We start from the raw sequence: 19,330 nt of genomic DNA, 5'->3' as shown, positions 1-19,330 counted from the left end.
TCCCAGGGAACAGACCTTGTCTATGAAAGCATAGGCTGGGTGACATGAATTTGCCAGCTGGCCAAGCCACAGATTCTGAGATGGTGGCATCACTCCAGCCTACTGAGTGACTTGCAAGCTCTCCCCTGCCTCTATGACATTCTTTCCAGGGATTGTGTGTCTTCTAGTGTCCACAATTAACTCTTTTTTTTTTTAAAGAGTTATTTATTTTATGTAAATGTGAGTATACTAACACACCAGAAGAGGGCATCAGATCCAACCACAGATGGTTGTGAGCCACCATGTGGTTGCTGGGAACCGAACTCATGACTTCTGGAAGAGCAGTGAGCGCTCTTAACCCCTAAGCCATCTCTCCAGCCCCACAATTAACTATTTATCCATGAACCCATACTTGATGTCATTCATTCCTTTGGGAAGGCTTCTTTTACTCCTAACAAGAATCCTTCACTATCCCTGTAATCTTGACACAGAGGGTGCACGTTTGTCATGTCATATGTCATACTTGAATGATCAACTTTCACTTTTTCATTTTAAACATTTTTGAGGCAGGGTCTCAGATTGCCAAGGCTGCCCTTGAACTTGCTTTGTACCTGAGGATAATCTTGAACTCCTGATCCTCATGACTCTACCTTTCAAGTGCTAGAATTACAGGTATAGAATTACAGGTATATTAGCCTCAGTGGCTTTCTAATTTTTACATCTTTGTCTTCCTTTCTACTCTATGGATGTAAGGGCGGAGGGTAAAAATACTTTATTCAACTTTATATTCCTGGTCTGGCATAGATAGATCATCAGTAAATTATTTGTGGGCTATAGTTACAAATCAACAAAAGTCTAGGTTTAGACAGAATTACAGCACTTTTGTTTATTATCTAAAAATATTTTAAACATAATAGTTCTATTTAGGGATGCAAAATCATCAAGAAAATACCCCGGGAAGGAATCAACATTTCCTATTTACAGGTAAGAATGGGAAGCAAGGATGCTGGCAGCAGGCAGGAAGTCTTGGTCTTTCAAGAAGCATATTAAGGCCTTAAGGCAGAATTTAAAGGGTGGCAGCTTGTAGGAGGCAGCTCTGATGTGAGCGGGGCAGATGAGCTGAGAACAAACTTGAATTAAGCCTTGGAGCAGATAGGGGAGCGTCTTTTAAAACCCACACTTGCAATTGACTGGCCGTTTGACCTCTGGGCAAGTCATTAACCTCTGGGTCTTAGTTTCCACATCTGTAAAGTGGAGATAATAATGTTTCCCTACTTCAAAGAATTATAGATTAATCAATGTCTGAAAATGTCTCTAACTTGGGCAACTCTATGTAAATATCCAGGACAGCACAGAGGGAAGTCAGGTGGAAATTGCAGGGAAACAAAGCAGAGCTCCCTTTTAATTCATTCAGAATGCTCCAAATGGAAAATAATTGCAAGAGTCCTCATCCTAGAAAGTGCCATGAAGCTCCGGAGAGCGATTTCACTTGTACTTCGGGGAAATATCTTTTAGATGCTTATAGCTTCTTGTTTTCCATGCCTTCAAAGCAGAGGTGTGTGTTGGGGCCTATGGATTTAGGCAGCAGGGACCAAGGCCTCTTGGATTAGTCCTGGAGCATGATGTGGCCAGTGTGTGTAGCCAGGGACTGCTGTTAATGTATGATGTGTCTCCTCTCCCATTTCCTCCTCTTTCCTCCCCACTGCTCAGCCTCCCTCCGTTAGAGGAGAGTTCTAGGCATCAAGGGAACAGGCAGGGACTTACACAAGCCTAGCAGGGCTCTTGGCTCTTCCCTGAAGGATTAAAGATTGGGGAAGGAGGAAACCTGGTTTATGTGCACTTTAGATAGTTCCATGGGATCCAAAACGAACAGTTATCCACTCTAACTTATTTAAAGGGGTATATTTCCTGAAAGGATTAATTCATCAGCTGGATTTTAGAGTCTCATCCCGACGAGTGGGTGATGGGTAGAGATGACTGTGAGGGCTGGGGTACTCAAGATGTGAAACACCCTCTGGCCCTCGCCCCATCCCTAGAGAATAAAGTGACAGAGAATCCTGAGGAACTCTTATGATGCAGAAAGGAAGCAAAAAGGCAAGTGGGCAGAGGGGAATTAGGAGGTCAGTAGGGAGAGCACCACTCTGGAGATGATGGAGACTGTGAATTAGGAAGGATGGGGTAGTGGGCAGAGACCTCATGTGTTTCTCACTGAGAATAGTGCTTTGAAGTGGAAATGTAGCATATTTAGTGGGCCCCTGTTTTAGTTACTCCTGCTCCTCCTTGTTCCCCGATGCTCCCTCACCCCCATATGTGTGTGTGTGTGTGTGTGTGTGTGTGTATGTGTATGTGTGTCTTTTCTTTCTCTCTATGCTACTGTTGCTATGAAATTCATCTTTTTAAAAAAGAATTTATTTATTTTATGTATGTGAGTACACTGTAGCTGTACAGATGGTTGTAAGCCTTCATGTGGTTGTTGGGAATTGAATTTTTAGGACCTCTGCTCACGCTGGTCAACTCCACTCCCAGCTTACTCCAGCCCAAAGATTTATTTATTATATGTAAGTACACAGTAGCTGACTTCAGATACACCAGAAGAGGGCGTCAGATCTCATTATGGGTGGTTGTGAGCCACCATGTGGTTGCTAGGATTTGAACTCAGGACCTTCAGAAGAGCAGTCAGTGCTCTTACCCGATGAGCCATCCTGCCAGCCCTATGAAATTCATCTTAAAGGAGAAAGTTTATTTGGCTCCAAGTTCCAGGGCAGAGTCCTCCATGTCATAGCGAGTGGCAGCAGCAGAAGCCTGAGGAGTTGCTCATTGCATCTACAGTGCAGCCGCAGAGAGCAGATGCTTCCCAGTGCTCATCTCACTGTCTTCAGTTGATAGGGGCCAGGATCTCCTGTCATGGGAGAGCACGGTCACGATTGGTCTTTCCACATGTGTTGATTAGTTTTATGTCAACTTGACACAAGCTAGAGTCATTGGAAAGAAGGAAATCTCAACTGAGAAAATGCCTCCACAAGATCCAGCTGTAGGGCATTTTTAAACCAGTGGTAGAGAGAGGCAGACCCAGCCCATTGTGGGTGGTGCCATCCTTAGGCTGGTGGTTCTAGGCTCTGTAAGAGCAGGCTAAGTGAGCCAGTAAGTAGTGCTCTTCCTAGCAACCACATGGTGGCTCACAACCACCTATCATGAGATCTGACGCCCTCTTCTGGTGCATTTGAAGTCAGCTACTGTGTACTTACATATAATAAATAAATCTTTGGGCTGGAGCAAGCTGGGAGTGGAGTTGACCAGAGTGAGCAGAGGTCCTAAAAATTCAATTCCCAACAACCACATGAAGGCTTACAATCATCTGTACAGCCGGTTGCTCATTGCATCAGCTCCTGCCTCCAGCTTCCTGTCCTGCTTGAGTTCCTGTCCTGACTCCTTCAATGATGGACTGCAATGTGGAGGTGTAAGTCAAATAAACCCTTTCCTCCCCTACTTGCTTTAGTCATGGCATCTCCTTCCAGCAATAGAAACCCTAACTAAGACACTATGTCAATGAATATAATGAATATAATCCCCCACAGGGAGGGTGTGTTATAGCAGTTCAGACACATTCAAGAAACTCAATGATTTTAAAACAAAGGCAACAGAATAGGGAAGAATGCTTCAGGTGACAGAACTGCTTACAGAGTGGCATGCTATAGAGGCTCATGAACCTGGACTTAACTCTTTACTGTGAACCATATCTTTCTAGGTTTTTGTGCTCACTACTGCCACAGCAGCCCACCCCTCTCCTAGTCACATTTCAATACCAGGGAGGAGATAATCTGATCTTAACTCAGGAGTTCCTTTGGGACTGTATTGTCTTGGATGCTTGGATTAGTACCTCGGTGTGAGGAATCTATTTCCTGAGACAGGGTGTTACTACGTTGCCCACAATGGGCTTGAACTCATGACCCTCTTGCCTCAGCCTACTGAGTGCTGGGATTAGAGGTGTACCATGTTACACCTGGTTTTGCTGTGAATTATCTGTTGCTCATTGCAATGTACCTCGCTTCACAGGCATAGCTTGTTGGTTAGGAAGTAGAGACTAGGAGAAAGCTCTCTTGCCCAGGAGTTGATGGTAAACACAGTTTATAACTGATCCAGCCTGGTTGTGTCACCTTGTCTCTTAGCGGGAGAGTTTCTCCAGTGGCTTTGTTACTCACCTCTTTCCTTTTGGAATTGTGAAAAGAACTGTTACCCAGAGAGGAGCCCCATGACCTTAGGGGATGTGAACTACTCAGTAGCTTGACTAACAATGCTTTTGTGCTGCTGTGTACTTGCAATCATTAGCCTTTTGATACCATTGTAGAACCGGACCAGCTCTATTGATGATTTGTATGGACATAGATATTTGTATCTTTCCCAGTGTCTGGATTTACTTCCATTTGTTTCTTCTATGTTCAGAATCAGGACCAAGGTTTTTTTCTTTTTCTTTTTCTTTTTTTTTATCTGACTGCAAGCAATGCATTATATATTGGTACGTCAATGTATCCTTATTTTCCTGGCTTGCTGAGACCAACTCCTTTTGTTTTATTACTATTGCCTGAAACAGAACAAACCTTCTGTCTGTTTTTATCTTCTGAATAAAATCTTTTCAGATAGCTTCTTGGGGGCCTGGAATAATTAATTACCCTCCCCCCATCTTTCTCAATACATTTAATTTGAACTTTCTTAATGAAAACTCATTTCTCATAAATGCTGGGCTGGCCCGTTTTGTGTGCGTCTGCTCTGTCCCCCTTTGAGTGATGTGTAAATAAGAGGCAATCTGGTGATGAGTTTTGCTTGTGTCATGTGGAAGGGTGGAGAGGGAGGAGGGTTTGATGAATAGAGGCAACCAGAAAATGTACTTGATAATAACATGGCCATGATTGATGTTGCAATTCCTGAAAAATTATCATTGTGATATAATTATTTGTTTATGAACTGTGCCCTGAGACTCCCAAGTTTTAGATTATTCATGGCACAGATAAAACTCCAAAGTCAATAATTCATCAAGGGCATAATGGCTTTGCTTCAGGGAGGTGGGGGGGGGGTCACAGGGATATTACATCCTGTTTCTGACACTTCCACTATAAATCTGAGCACCTTTCAGCACAGGGAGTGTCACCTCCTTACCTTCTGTTTCCTTTGTTCCCTTAGTTTTAATAGTTCATTCATATTATTCCTAAAACCCAAAATTTTGTTTTATTTTCTTTCAGAAAAATACTTCCAACATAATCACTCCTTTTGTAATATTTTATGGCTCTGAATAGGACAAAGCAGAGGGAACAAGTGACTGCATGTCCCCAGAAAAGTATATGGCAAACGCTGAAAGTCTAGTACTAAGGGGAAAACAGTCGGTGAATCTATTTTGGGCTATTCTCTTTGATTTTGTCCTGTAAAAGGACTAAGGAGCCTCCCAAATATTCAGGAAACTGAAGGGTTAGAGGTCCTCATTGGATTTGAAATTCAAGTGGATTTTATACACATGTGGCAAGAGCACTGGCGTTTCCACCTGGGATGCTGGGTCCACAACGGGGCTGACATGGTACTTTAATTCTTCCCACTTCTTCCCCAAGGTTGGTTTTCTCATGCCTCAGTTTCCTTACAAGGAAATTGGAACCCCACTGGAAGTTGTGTTATAGGTGTGCTATGTGCCTGTTACCCAGACTTCAACATATATTTGAGTCAGGTCTCTATTTTCCACCAGTTATGTGAGGGGTGTGGATGTCAAGCACCATGGAAGTGGAAAGTGTTTCCAGAGGGACAGGTCCTGTTCCCCTCCTATTCCTAATAAGTCACTTCCTTTCAATTAATTTTCACCATAGCATAGACCAACCTTGGGTGAGGGCAATACTTGTAGAGGAGGGTAAAAAGACCCAGGTGTTCTAGCAGAATAGAGGTTTTGAGTTAAGATGATGATAACTAGATATGACAGCTAACAAATGAATGTTAACGACAGGTGCCTTAATTAAGAGCTAGGGTACCAAATAAAACAATGGAACAGGATGTCTATACCATGCAGACCCTACTCACATCTGCAGCCGACTGATCTGTGCCCAAGGACACATCTGATTATGGACTCTCCTGACTTGCTCCCCCTCCCCACCCCACCCCGCCCTGCCCCACACAGTTGAAGTCAGCCAGCACACTGCATGTAGTCTTCTTTCCATATATTTTTGTTTGTGTGTATGTAATTGAGTGTTGTAGTTGTAATGAGTACAGATGATGTCGTGATGGACTCAAACAGGTCCTTAATCTAAAAGATTGGTGTCTGTAGAGAACCAAGGGATCCCTGAGTGAATAGAGCTCTGAATGAAGGTGTGGTGTCGACTTGGTATAGCCATATCAAGGATCCCAAAGCCTCAGGCTCAGAGGGTTGGCAAATCTTTCCTTGTGGCGTTGTCAGTGTGTGTAGAAAATGTGCACCATAGCTTTTTCTTCTCAGATATTTATAGGCTGAAGACTGCTCCCCTACAGGGACTGATCCCACTTAGATGATCTAAGCCTGTCTCCTTGATGCAGCTCCACACCATAAACCCCACCTCTTTGCTTATCTGCAATCACCCCACTTCTTTCTTCAGTTGTGTTCAATAACCTCACCTCTCTACCCAACTCCATAAAATAAAGAGGCTGTGCTTCTGGAAAGCTGCCCAGATCATCCCATCCACCCTTTGTGTGTGTCCATGTGTCTGTCTGTCTTTGCTCCTTTGCTGCCCCAGTCAAGTCTGTCTGTGGGCTTTGTTGGATGTGGCAGTTGTCCTTAGCAAGAGATACCTATGTGAATTCTATGTGAAGACATGGGGACACAAGGGAGTTGGGGATTAGAGTGATATGTCCATCCTCCAAGGATGGAAGGATTGCTAGGTATAGTCAGAAGAAAGAAGCATGGAGCCCAGTCTTAGAGTCCTCTTTGATGGCTATCATGGTTTCAGACTTCTAGTCCCTAAGAGCTGTGAGAGCTGCTGGTTTGTGGTAATCAAATGGCTGTAGAAAATCTATACAGGGAGTTGATGAATTCTCATATGCTCCAATGCCAGTGACTAGAGCATGAAAGAATTCAGCCAACAATGCCATGGAGGATGGGTGGGTGGGTGGACTGGCCTTCAGCCTACAGCTTTATGGAAGTTTTGACATCCATCTTGACATCTTTGAAAGCATGCAGATTGGAGGAGAGTTTAGATTTAGTCAGTTTGACAGAAGAAGGGAGATTGCAGTTCCAACCTTTTATTGTAACTCTCGAACAGTGGGCCAGAACACCCTCAGCATTAGAATGTCTACATGTGAGGATCTCTCCCCATTTCTAACAGTCTCTGAAGACTTGATTGCAAGTCTAGGAGGGTATTTTAATAAGCTTTCTTTTGAGGTCAGTCTCTATTACGTGACTGGCTTCAGGATACAATGTCACTCACAGTTTACCAAGGCAGCTGCTTAGATCCCTTTGGCTTCCTTTTGTCTCTCTCCAATTTATCTCCATGGTTGTTGGTTACAGAGAGGATAACAGTTAACAAGCCTACATTTCTCACTGAGCCATTCTGTATCAGCCAGGACCATAGGAATGAAGTGAACTTGTTGGTTCATTCATTTTAAACTTCCTCTCTTGATAAAACCTCAAGCTGTCCTGTCAAACATGGATGTTTTTAGTAGAATCTCTGCCCCTGGTGAGTCATGCTTATGTTTTCTTGTCTCCTTATGGCCACTGTTCCGTTTGTTCACAGGGCCAACACTATTTGCAAATCATAACGCTGGGCACTCTAGAAGGCCCTGATGTTGAACAGACAATGGTTCATGTCTTTGGGGAGTTTTCCAGGTTTTAGCTTTCTTTCCTTAGAATGGTTTCCTAGGAGACACAAGAGAGCGGAAGGCAGCTGTGGCTGTCCATTCACCTTAGTGTTGTAGAGAGGTTTCCTGCTCCTGGTGGTGTTAGCAGTCTTTGGGAATTATGCTCCTTGACAAGATTTATCTGTTTTTCACTGCATGACATGACGTGTTAGCAAAGGCATTCATCCTTCCTTTCCCTTGTTTCCCAAGACCTTCGCTCTCTGGTTTGGAATCTGGAGAAGAGCTTTGGCTTGGCCAGACCACCTTCTGTGCTCGTGTCTATGGTGTCTATACATCAGTACCTGCTCTCAGTGCAGTACACAGGCCAAAGTGCTAGCTCCTTGTGAGTTGATTAAACAGTCTCAATGCAAATAGACTGTTTAGGAGTAGAGGAGGGTGGGTAAGAATTACCATCCAGGAAGAGGACCAAACACAGCTTCTTCAGGCTCAGCACAGTCAGTGTATGTCATCCCTCTTGGCTTTTCCGTTGCTTATGTGTAAAATTTTCTTGTTCTTTATTGCTGAATGAATTTCATGAGTATCAGCTGGAAGACCTGAGGCAGTACTGAGAACTGGCTTCTGTCTACCTCCCCCCACCCTCATCTGCCTATCATATGTAAATTAGAGCTCTGACAAACTTACACTAGCCTGGCAAAGGAGAGGCTCTGTGCTTATGCAGAGTTGGGGACTCTGGCTGGGCTGTCAGCCCTGGCACTGGGGAAGTGGCAGAGTATCAGGATGGGCAAGGGGGTCTGATCCCAGAGCTTACTCACCTTCTATGACTGCAAAGTTACTTCTTTAGGTTTTTTGTTTGTTTGTTTGTTTGTTTGTTTTCTTTTAGCACTGTTGGGTACTTATAAAAACCAGGGAACTTGTTGATGCTGAGGACAAGAGTCTGGAATTTCTTCCACTTTTAGTGCAGAAGTGCTGGTGACGGTGAGAATCTGAATTAATTTATTATGCATGTCTTGCCTACATTGACCCTCATTGCTACCACTTCTGGATCATGGGGCTAAATGTCCATGAGATAGAGTGCCATGGCTGACTGTCAGCATCATCCACTGTCAGTTCTACAATAGTCCCCGTGCCTTGATGAGACCCTGAAAACCATCCCTAAGAGCAACACCACTCAGCATCCATCAGAGTGCCTTGGACGGCCCCCTCCCCATCCACCAATTATTCATTTAGGACTGAGTTTCTAGCTCGCACATTTTATCTTCTCAGTCTTACTATATAGCACTCATCTGACTCTCGGTATAAAGGGGGAAGAAAGGAGCTGTGCAAACTCACTGTGTGTGCCTTTAAGTACTTCTAAATAAGGACCCACGGTGTAGAGAAACCTAGGGCCACACAACCCCACCTACCCTGCTATAACCATGCCATTAACAACAGCTCCCAGAACGTGACAAATGTCACTGAAGACTTAAAGCCAGGAAGTTACTATTATCTGCAGTTTTTGTGCAAAAGTTTGCCTCTGTTTGTAGTGTACAGAGTTAACTAGTGATCTATCTCATCCTTACCTTTGAGATAACAGCTGGCGGGTGCTTTAGAAAATACTTCAGATAACCTGCCTTAAAATACAACAGGCCACACACCTGTTGACTTCATGGTGACACAACCCAACTACAGCTTCCCCAAGCTAGCCACAAAAGTAGGGATTGAGGGTAAAGTGAGAACATAAGCAATGAAGAGTTGGTTATACATTATAGATCATAAGGGATGGAGACACAGAGTGCATTTTAAATGATTAATGTACGAAAACAGTCACCGCTTACTGTACATTAATCAAGAAAAAAATGCACTTTCCCACAGAGGTTAATGTCGCAGGCCCATTGTTCAGCTTTGATAACGTGCACACTAGATGCTCACTATGACAATGAGTAGCTGGAAATTCAGAATGGGTGCAAGTCCCGTGTAGTATTTGGATTAGCATCGAAATCTGCGCCTTGTCAGCCTCATGAGGAAACAAGCTACACATATATGTATATATGTATTTTTTTTCAAGCGTTTTCATTTTCAAAAGTAAAGAATAATGACCAAGGTACCTGCTTAAACAAATACTACCAGCATTCGCTAGTTAGGATGATTACATGTAAAACAAATGATGCCAGGTAGTAACAAATCCAAGAGAAGTTTATTATGAAAATGGCACCTGCGGATGAAAAAATTAAGTTACATAAAGACAACCATGTATGTGACATGTATGAGAATCTACAAAAGTATAAAAAGAACCCTGTTGTAAATGAAGTATGTACATTTCTGATTTGCAGCATTATCAATGGTCAATGAAAAAAATGTTTCAAAATAAGCCAGGCACTCAGGAAGTTAAGTTCGGTTAGCTTCACACAAAACAAATGTAGCATAGCTGTGGCTTGGTAAGGTTTTAATTATTTTTATAGATATATTGTAGAGTTGGTAACACTGCTAAGGTTTTTACGAACAGAAGATCCCTTTCCCCATTATTCAGCTACGTGGCACCAGTCTCCTCATAAAAGTTTTCATATATTTGTACAAGAGATAGTTAAAAACACAGACACGGTCTTCACAGGTAATGACGTGTTTTTTTTTTTTTCATTTTTGTAATTTTTAAACACTATGGATTTAGACAGCAGCTGTGATTATCTGTTAGTTTAAATCACCAGAAATCATTTTGACACAACACAGAAACATTTATAAAAGAAAAAAAAAAGAAAGAAAAAAACCTCAGCTGTCTGGCTGTTCTTTGTAGCTGAGCGGTGCATTCCCTTGATTGTTCGATAGCTAGAGTACGGCTTCCAAAACTAATCTTTAAATTTCTCCATCGGCTTTCTTCATCTGACTTAAGTCCTTCAAGGAAGCTCAGTGCTAAGATTTGTGGCATTTAACTTCCTTCTGTTATTATTCCACCGCGGTCTGGGCCCAGCTCATGGAATCCAAAGTTCTAGAGGAAATCCACTCAGCACAGGGATAATTCAAAGGACAGCCAAGTTACTATATTAGCATTGCACGAATAAACAAATATATATGACAATTCTATATTCCATTAACCCCTCCCATTTTGTTTAAAAAAATGTCGGTTGGCCTTTGAAATTATTTTCTGTCTAACTGGTAATTGCTTTATATACTGCTCCATCAGCCAACCTGAAAGGAAAGCAAAGAAAAGCACCCACTGCTTATAGGTAGAGCACAAGGGACTCTGGGAATGTTAACAGCCGAGGCTGCATGGCATCAATTGTTCAATATATCTGAGCATTATTCTTCAGCGCTCTGTGCAGTACTCCACAGAGGAAGTCAGACCCAGAATTCCGTTGTGGGAAAGATGGCTCCATTAACCTTGAGCTAGTTAAGAGTCTTTTTTTTTTTTCTTTTTCTTATCTCTGAGAAATAGATTTGGGGTATCAGGGAAGGGGGAAGCAGAGGAGAGAAAGTGGAGACAGGGAGGGAAAGACCAGGGGAGGCAGGGAGAGTATACAACAGCAAAGCAACAGCAGGGATTTAGAAAAGTAAGACAGGATCCACAGACAATAGAAGCATATGGGTGACATCACAGGGAAAAGGCCACCACACAAACCCACTAACCCCCAAGAGTCACCGATTCACTAGGACCGCAGGAATGGGACTGTGCCACTCCACTAGAGACAGAGCACGGAGAAGACAGGGACAAAAACGACTACAGTAGCTTAGCATACACTGCATATAGAAACACACAGAAACTGCAATGGGACCCACAGCCAAGGACACTACACGTTGCACACATTACAGTTCTCACATCTGGGATTAGATGCCTTAACAACAGCTGCCAAAAACGAAGTGGGAGAAGAGTCTACACTGGACAGTCATTTGGAGTGTTTGACACCACACTGATTTCTGGCAACGAAGACAAAATAGGCTCTTTTTTCTTTTTCTTTTTCTTTTTTTTTCTCTTTTTTTCATTGAATGTGCGTTTTTTTTCGGTTGCAGTTATCTGTCTGAAGCTTATTAACCCATCCTTTAGTTTTAAAAACTTGTTGGTTTCAACTCAAATAAGAATCAAGGGGAAATAAATTCCATCAAATCAGCACCCCCCATACAACCTATTTTTTCCTTAGCAAGAAATAAAAACAAACAAAAACCCCAAATAAACAAAGACCATGTTAAATATTTCTCCTGCTTTTACTCTGAAGTGTTACTGAAGTTGCAAAAACCAGCCTCAGTTAGACTAAGGACAAAAGAATCTCAAAAATGGCAGTATGTACTTAAACTGTTCCTCAAATCTGAGTCTGAGTTGTCCAAAAGTCCCCTTTTAATAGGACCCATTAAATTGAAAGTGAGGCTATGTTTGTTAGTTGGGAGGTAAAAAACTTTTAAGTCCTGCAGCAAATGTTAATGAGGGCTTTGTCTTAACTAACCAAGGAGACTGACTGTAGCAATGGGGGACTCCAGACCAGGACAGAACACACTTTCTTTTCCAAAATTCAGCCCAGGAGCTGAATTTTGTATGAAGACATTATAGATTAATAAATGATAGCACCATGGTTTTAGAAATTAAGTTAATGTTTCAGTAATTAACACTTAGTCCAACTTTAAAAAAAAGAACATTCTAGTCACAGGCCAGAAATTAAGTTTAAGAACCCAAATTATTTTTATGTGCAAGTAAGAAAATCTTAAAATCTTAATCATAAAAAGAATTAAATTCTGCATAAAATTCTAAAATACTATTCCCCTATTTTCAAAGGAATTAGGAACAGGAAAAAAAACCACCCACCCCATTTCATTTGACTTAGTCAAACAGGGCACAATCGTTTATGCGTGGCTCTTTCCATCTTGATCATATCAAGATCTTTAGGAAGAAAACCCAATGGTTGTCACTTGAGAAATCTCTTGACCACAAGGCTGAGTATTCTATGGCAGAGGCATATACACATTAAAAACATCTTAATAAAGATGCAAAGGAAAGCCAAACAACCCAACACACATCTTAGAAGACAAAATGGCAGGCAACCGGTCATCTGACCCTCTGAAGGCAAAAAATAAACATGTCTTTACAAGAAAGAATAAGTCCAATGAAAGAAAGAGAGAGGGGGTGGAATGGGGGCCACCGTGTTGCGAGAAGACGCTGACCAGCTCGAATTCAAAGTGCTAGAATGAAAGGTCTAAACGAAAACGACGATGCCTCCTGAGTGGGGCCCGCTCAGTCCTCCTTGCGCTCCAGAGTCTGTGCCGCGTGGATACCGTTGCTGTAGACCGGGAAGGGCAGCGTGGAGAAGAGTCCCTCAGCCGTGGTGAACACGTTGCCACCTGGCATCTGTGTGAGGCTGGCTGCGCTCACAGCGCCGCCAAACGGTCCTGACATGTTGAGTCGGTGCACGTGGTGATAGAGCATCTCCATGGGCGTCTTGGGGTCGAGGCCAAAGCCTGGGCTGTTAACGTCCACGAAGTTAACAGCATGCGCGTTGGGTAGCAGGTTGCCCTGCATGGCCAGGGTGACCTCAGCGGGTGCGTAGCGGATAGTGCCCGTGGTGTAGACCCTCTGTGCGGCTGTGCTGGTGGCCGCCAGGGTCCCGGTCACCCGGTGCACCAGTGGAAGCACGACGTTGCCCGCTTGCAACCTCTGCAGGGCCTCCAGGTCCCCAGTGTACAGCAAGGAGTTGGATGCACCAGGGCCACCCCCGCCACTCCCTGCCCCGCCCCCGGGGTGCTTGTCCCGCGGGGACGCCGAGAGCGGGGGCGACAGTGGATCAGAGGCCACTGGGGCTGTGCCGCTGAATTGAGTCTTGCGGCCAGCTGTGCCATCGGCGCCCGGTGGGGTGAGGACTGAGTCGGGGATGGCCACGTGCAGCGCTCCCCCGCCTCCGCTGCCGCCTCCCTGGCTCTGCGGGGACGGGAAGTGCTCGGAGGAGGTGGGGGGCTTGGTCATGCTGTACGGGGACTCGTTCCTGGAGATCTCCCGGTTGGGTGGGTAGTTCCAGATGCTGCTGTCGTTGTCGAAGTTGATGGGCTCTGCGATCTCGGTCTTGATCTTGAGCACTGAGGCGCTGTGCGGCGACGACAGCAGCCGCGGAGGCTCCACCAGACCGGCGTCCAGGCCTGGGCTGGACGCGCTGGACAGGCGCCGGCGACTGGCGCTGCCGCCCTTCTGCCGTTTCCGCCGCCGCTTGCGCTTCTGGTGCTTGCTGGACGCCTGCGCGCCCGCCTCGTTCGCGCTGTCCGAGTCCTTGGCGCTGTCCGACGTGAGGGATTCGCAGGGCTGCAGCCGCAGGTCCGCCTCGCTCTCCACGTAGCGCTCCACTTTGATCTGCATGGGGCCCAGCGCGCCGAAGCCATCCTCGGCCGCCTTGGGGTGTTCAAAGTCCGAGTGCTCGAAGCTGTCGTCGCTGTCGCGGCTGTCCGGGTTGCTGGAGCTGTGGCCATCGTCGTTGCAGTTCATGTCGTTGTCGCATGCGCTGCCTGACTTCTTGCGGTCAGGCTCCGGATCTTCGCTGTTCTCCGACTGATTGCCCTTCTCGTCGGACTTGGAGTTCTCGTTGTCCTCTGCGTGAGGGAAGAGAGAAGACACTTGTTAGCAGGACTGCAGAACTTAGGAGCACAGTGGCAAACAGCTCAGGTTTGGCAGAAGTTTAGCCAAGGGGGCGGGTCCTAGCACAGCTGCGCTCACCCCTTCCGGTAGGTCTTCCACATTTAGTACCAATGCAGATCCCTAGGTTCTGCTCTGACCTCCCAGATCAGATATGGCCTGTGATCAGGCGATTCTTAGCACAGTCAGGTGTAGGAAGTCCTGCGGACGACACCTACACTGAGTCCAGGGAGTCAGATTAACCTGGAATATAGTTTTAGGGACATAAAAGGCAAGATGGTGGAGTATCACGTGACTGTTAGAGAGGTTTGTGCTTTCCATTGGTGAGCATCTACTCATTACTGAAAATCACACTCTATATCTGTTTTTTTTTTTTTGATCCACTGTTTTTATCAGCATTTGTTTCTTTCTTCAACTATAAGCTCACAATAGTAGGGAGTTTTGTTGACTGCTATATAAACAAAAGGCAGGGACTATTCTAGAACTTCGGCAGGGGTGGGGTGTGGGGGGAGACAATGATAAAACTTCACATTTTACCGACCAGGAGAACAAGCTCCACCATGAAGTGTGCCCCCACACCCCAAGCTGTGTTTGTTGTTCACAACCCTGGAATTCAGGGGCTCTGAAGGTGGGAGGCTGATGGAGGGACCTTGTGGTCCCTTGCCTCATTTGAGGCAGAACAGATTTTCCTCTGCAGTCAGTCTTGGGAGACCTAGAGGGATGTTAATTTCTATGGCTTTGCCATAAGAGTTGTGGGTAGCAGACTGGAATAGAACATTGGGCGAATCCTGTACTGCTTTGGCCTTCATTTGTCCCTGTTAAGCAGTTGTGTGGCTGCAATAGAGAACCCAATTCTCTGCTCACTGTGTGTCTCTGGGAGGGGATTGGGAATGGAAAGAGGACCAACCTCCGAATAGCTCCTGGACTCTGCCTCTATCAGGAAGTTTACTCCCTCAAACAACCAGAAACGGGAACGTATGGACTTGGTCTAGACACTTCCAGAAATAAAACCTGATGGTCTAGCAATCGAGCATCTCTTATACTGGATTAGGATTGTGTCACTCTAAGAGTTATTTACTGGGGCAGAGGGTCTAGACTAACTTCTGCCCTTTATTTATGGATAGCGTGGAATAGTGAACAGGACATAATAGCCTCTAGCCTGTGGACTTAGACCCTATTTTAGAGGCTCCTTCCCAGCTTGGTGGGGCTAGAACCTTGATAAAAGTCATTCATCTGTGGGACTGGCAGAGCCATTCTGGTACTTGCTTCTAGCTGTGGAGCCATATTATAAATAATAATAGTAATAGAATAGGAATAGTACCCTGTTCCTTCTATAAGGACAGGAGGGCTAACATTAAGCGATTACTTATTCTTTCCTGTGTGTTGATGTATACATATTATGCATACACACCAGCCATAACTTATATATATACATAATATGGCGATTACATATGTGGGTACATATACATCTACGTGTACATATACATTAGTGTGTTTTGAGATGATCAGGATAGATCACGTTAGAGGATTTGGCCGGTTGCTAGGGCTGTAACTGTGTCCCGCCAGCTGCTACCCACCCCTCGTGTTTAGACCAGTGTGCCTTAGCTATAGAGCATGGAGGAGTAGTACCTGTAATACCTGAGGTGTCTTTAGAGTCTGACTCAGAGTCGGATGTCTCCGAGGATTCTGAAGCTTTCTCCGGCAGATGTGGGAGTTGCGCAATGTCCATGGGCGTGTCTTTGTACTCAGGATTACTGCGGGAAGAAAGACAGCCATTATTGGGAGAGGGCGGGGATTCACCATGGCCTGAACTTCCTTGCCCTATACTTCTGGGCTTGAAGAAGTTTAGAGGACTGAATGGGAAATTCTTTCTCGGCTGCTCATAGGACTTTTCACAGAAGCCTGGATTGTGCATGCCAGGGTACAGGTGCACCCTGCCACAATGATTGAATACCCAAATGCTGCACGGAAGCCACTAAAAAGCTTTTAAATAATCAGGTACCACTGGGGGCCAGAGGACCCGTGCTGCTTGGCTCTCCTCCTGGCACAACACCTGGGGGCTGGGCCAATGAGAGGAAATCTCAGCCATTCATTCCCACACCACCTGGCGTGTCCCACCTTCTCTTGTGCTCCTAATGAGTTCATTGCCTCAGTACCCTTGCCTTGGCCCCTTGATGCAACGTCTCAGCTGTTCCGGATTGCTCCAGCGCTCTGGGGGTGGTGGTGGTGGCAGGCCCTCAGTGCCTAACGATCTGTCAGATGCGCAGGTGCATCTTGGGATGCACGGCTCCTGAACTGTCAGCACGCCCATTACAATCACAGTTTCGTCTGCTCATGTGGTGTACACCTGTGGCTTGTTAGCTGGGAGTCTGATTGCAGTGGGAGAGGCCCAGTGTGAGAGAGGCCCTAACAGAATGGATCTAACCCCACGTACACAAACGTGCTTAGTGTTTGTTCCGTTTTTTTAATATAGAAACAAGCCTTTTCTGGAAATGAAATGCTCAGTCACTTTGAGCTAGCCATCTTCCGGAAAAGCTCGTCCCAGTCTGCCAGATATATGATCAGCAGAGGCTCCTGTAACCTAAAGGCAGGAGAAAAGGATCTTGCCTTCAAATGGGAAATGCCTCTTCTATGTTGGATGTGGCTGGCCAAGGCTGCGACAGCACATGATTAGGGACTCATTTGCTACTGAATCCCCATATTAAGAAGTCACTGTTTCAGTCTCTACTCTAAAATGGCAAACGTCCCTGGGAGGGTTAATTCACTAAGATGGATTATCAGGCATTTACTCCTTAGTGTGAATTAGCTTTAACAGCAACAGCTTTCTCTAGATAATCAGATGAGACTAATGGTAGGAAGGCAGACTTGGCACTTGGAGTCTTTGAGCACTCTGAGGTTAACATTTCTAGTAAGCCCTGCCAGGGAATGGGATGAAGACTGAGGGCAGAAATTCCTGAACAGTGGAAGAGGAGCGTGGGGTAGGCCCAGAAGTAGAGTGTTGTTTGAGCAGGAATAATCCTTTTTGGCTAAGAAGGTGAGAAAGCAATGCCATTTTAGGAGTTTGTCTTGTGCCAAGGAATGATTTTCTCACTAGATTTCCGGCCTGCAGAATGGCACCTATGAATGACTGGCTGTGGACTTGCTTGTGTCTCACTCAGCCCATGAGCATCAGTTTTCTGTAGTCATGGTGCCCCAGGGGTTCAAAGATCATATGTCTCCAACTCAATGTCTGTTCTTATTGATCTCAGGGTAGGTCTTCAAGTCATCTGTGAAAGATCTACCACACATGAGACCAAGGGGCAGAAGCCTGAAGACTGGCCTTTGGTGCTGAGATTGCTTTCTTCCTATCCATAAGGAAATTACCAAATTCATGTGGGCTATTACTTTTCAGCTCAGGGGTAGATGAATAATGTTGATCTAAACTCTTCTCCTATTCCTTGCTACTCATAGAAAGTACACAGTAAGGTTGGAGAGATGGTTCAGTGGTTAAGAGCACCGACTGCTCTTCCGAAGGTCCCTGAGTTCAAATCCCAGCAACCACATGGTGGCTCACAACCATCCATAATAAGATCTGACGCCTTCTTCTGGAGTGTCTGAAGACAGCTACAAAATACTTACATATAATAAATAAATAAATCTATTTTTAAAAAGGAAAGTACACAGTAATCAATAAAGATAAATAAATAAATACCATTGTGTATTTCTCAAGAAAATACATAATAAGCAGTAAATGAATCCCACAGAATGTAAATAACGAACATAGATGCCTTCAGAGCTCTATAGTGCACCAACATGGTAGACATGGCATCTAACCTATAGTGAATGTTTACTGCCGTTTAATTCTTCATAGTGACACCACCACTGTTGCCCAGCAAAAGAGCATCCATGTCTGGTATCTTGTTCTGTTTTCTGTTTGTCACAGGTGCTTTCATAGCTTTCTGTAGTAGCAGCACTGACTATTTCACAGAAAGACTTAAACAGATCCCTCGATGTCAGAACCTCTATGAAAAGATCACAACCAAGGGGACCATCCAGTCATGAAAATCAGCCCTTGGAGAAAACCACATTAAACACACACACACACAAACACACACACACACACACAAACACACGTGCACGCACACACTGGAGAGATGGCTCAGTGGTTAAGAGCACTGACTGCTCTTCCAGAGGTCCTGGTATAGTGTACTCATATAAATAAAATAAATCTTAAAAAAAAAAAAAAAAAAAAAAAGCCAGGCAGTGGTGGTGCACGCCTTTAATCGGGAGGCAGAGACAGGTAGATTTCTGAGTTTGAGGCCAACCTGATCTACAGAGTGAGTTCCAGGACAGCCAGGGCTACACTGAGAAACCCTGTCTTGAAAAACACAAAACAAAACAAAACAAAACAAATACATACACTTTTACCTTTAGAGATAAATGATATAGAGTAGAAGAAGTCGAAAAAGGAAACATGAAAGTAAATAGATGAAAACCCTTGTAAGTGGCATCCATTAAGGCCCTCTCTAGAGCAATAATCATTAGTGTCTGATTGATATGGTGCAGAAAGCAAACACATTCATGCCTTCAAGTCATCTCCAAAGTGTACGAAACACTGAAGGGCCAGTGTGCTGATGAGCCGTGCTTGTTAACATCGCAGCTCCATTTGGCTGTCTCTAAGAAAAATGGGACTCAGGTAGCCTTTGTCGAAATTATCAGCCAAAGGGCACCAACTTCCATTCATTAGCTCTACTGGAAGTTTTTCTATTCAGCACACATGTGGATCCTGCATGGTGCCTTTAGGACAACAGAGGCCAAAGAGTGGAATTACAGTGGTGGGTGGGAGCCATGCCAAGTGCTGTGCTAGCTCTGTGACAAGACCAGGAGAGAACTTTCCTGAAGGCTTGCCCTCAAACCCAAGCCATCCAGGCTGTTGGCTTCAGTCACTTGACTGCTTGTTGGAATCTCAACTGCAGAACAGACATAGGAAAAGGGAAGCAAAGG

At 44.8% G+C, this 19,330-nt stretch overlaps 1 protein-coding gene across 17 annotated transcripts in view; it reads right to left on the bottom strand.

Moving 5' to 3' along the window:
* Positions 1 to 9,927: 9,927 nt before the first annotated feature.
* Npas3 (neuronal PAS domain protein 3) overlaps positions 9,928 to 19,330 on the bottom strand; it is an 835,955-nt gene continuing 826,552 nt past the window's right edge. For 6 of the 17 annotated variants that reach the window (XM_031355475.1, XM_031355478.1, XM_031355479.1 and 3 more), the window contains 2 exons: positions 15,977 to 16,101; positions 9,928 to 14,304 (listed from right to left, as the gene is read on the bottom strand). In XM_031355475.1, coding sequence (XP_031211335.1) covers positions 12,965 to 14,304; positions 15,977 to 16,101 — 1,465 coding nt within the window. In that variant the 3' untranslated portion in view covers positions 9,928 to 12,964. The remainder of the gene's footprint in view (positions 14,305 to 15,976; positions 16,102 to 19,330) is intronic. The other 11 variants (XM_031355467.1, XM_031355466.1, XM_031355471.1 and 8 more) reach the window with 3 other exon arrangements.

Source organism: Mastomys coucha, unplaced genomic scaffold (genome assembly GCF_008632895.1).
Source record: "Mastomys coucha isolate ucsf_1 unplaced genomic scaffold, UCSF_Mcou_1 pScaffold6, whole genome shotgun sequence".
In the NCBI taxonomy this organism is placed as follows: domain Eukaryota; kingdom Metazoa; phylum Chordata; class Mammalia; order Rodentia; family Muridae; genus Mastomys; species Mastomys coucha.
Note: the sequence above shows the minus strand (reverse complement) of the source record. Positions and strands in the feature narration are given on the sequence as shown.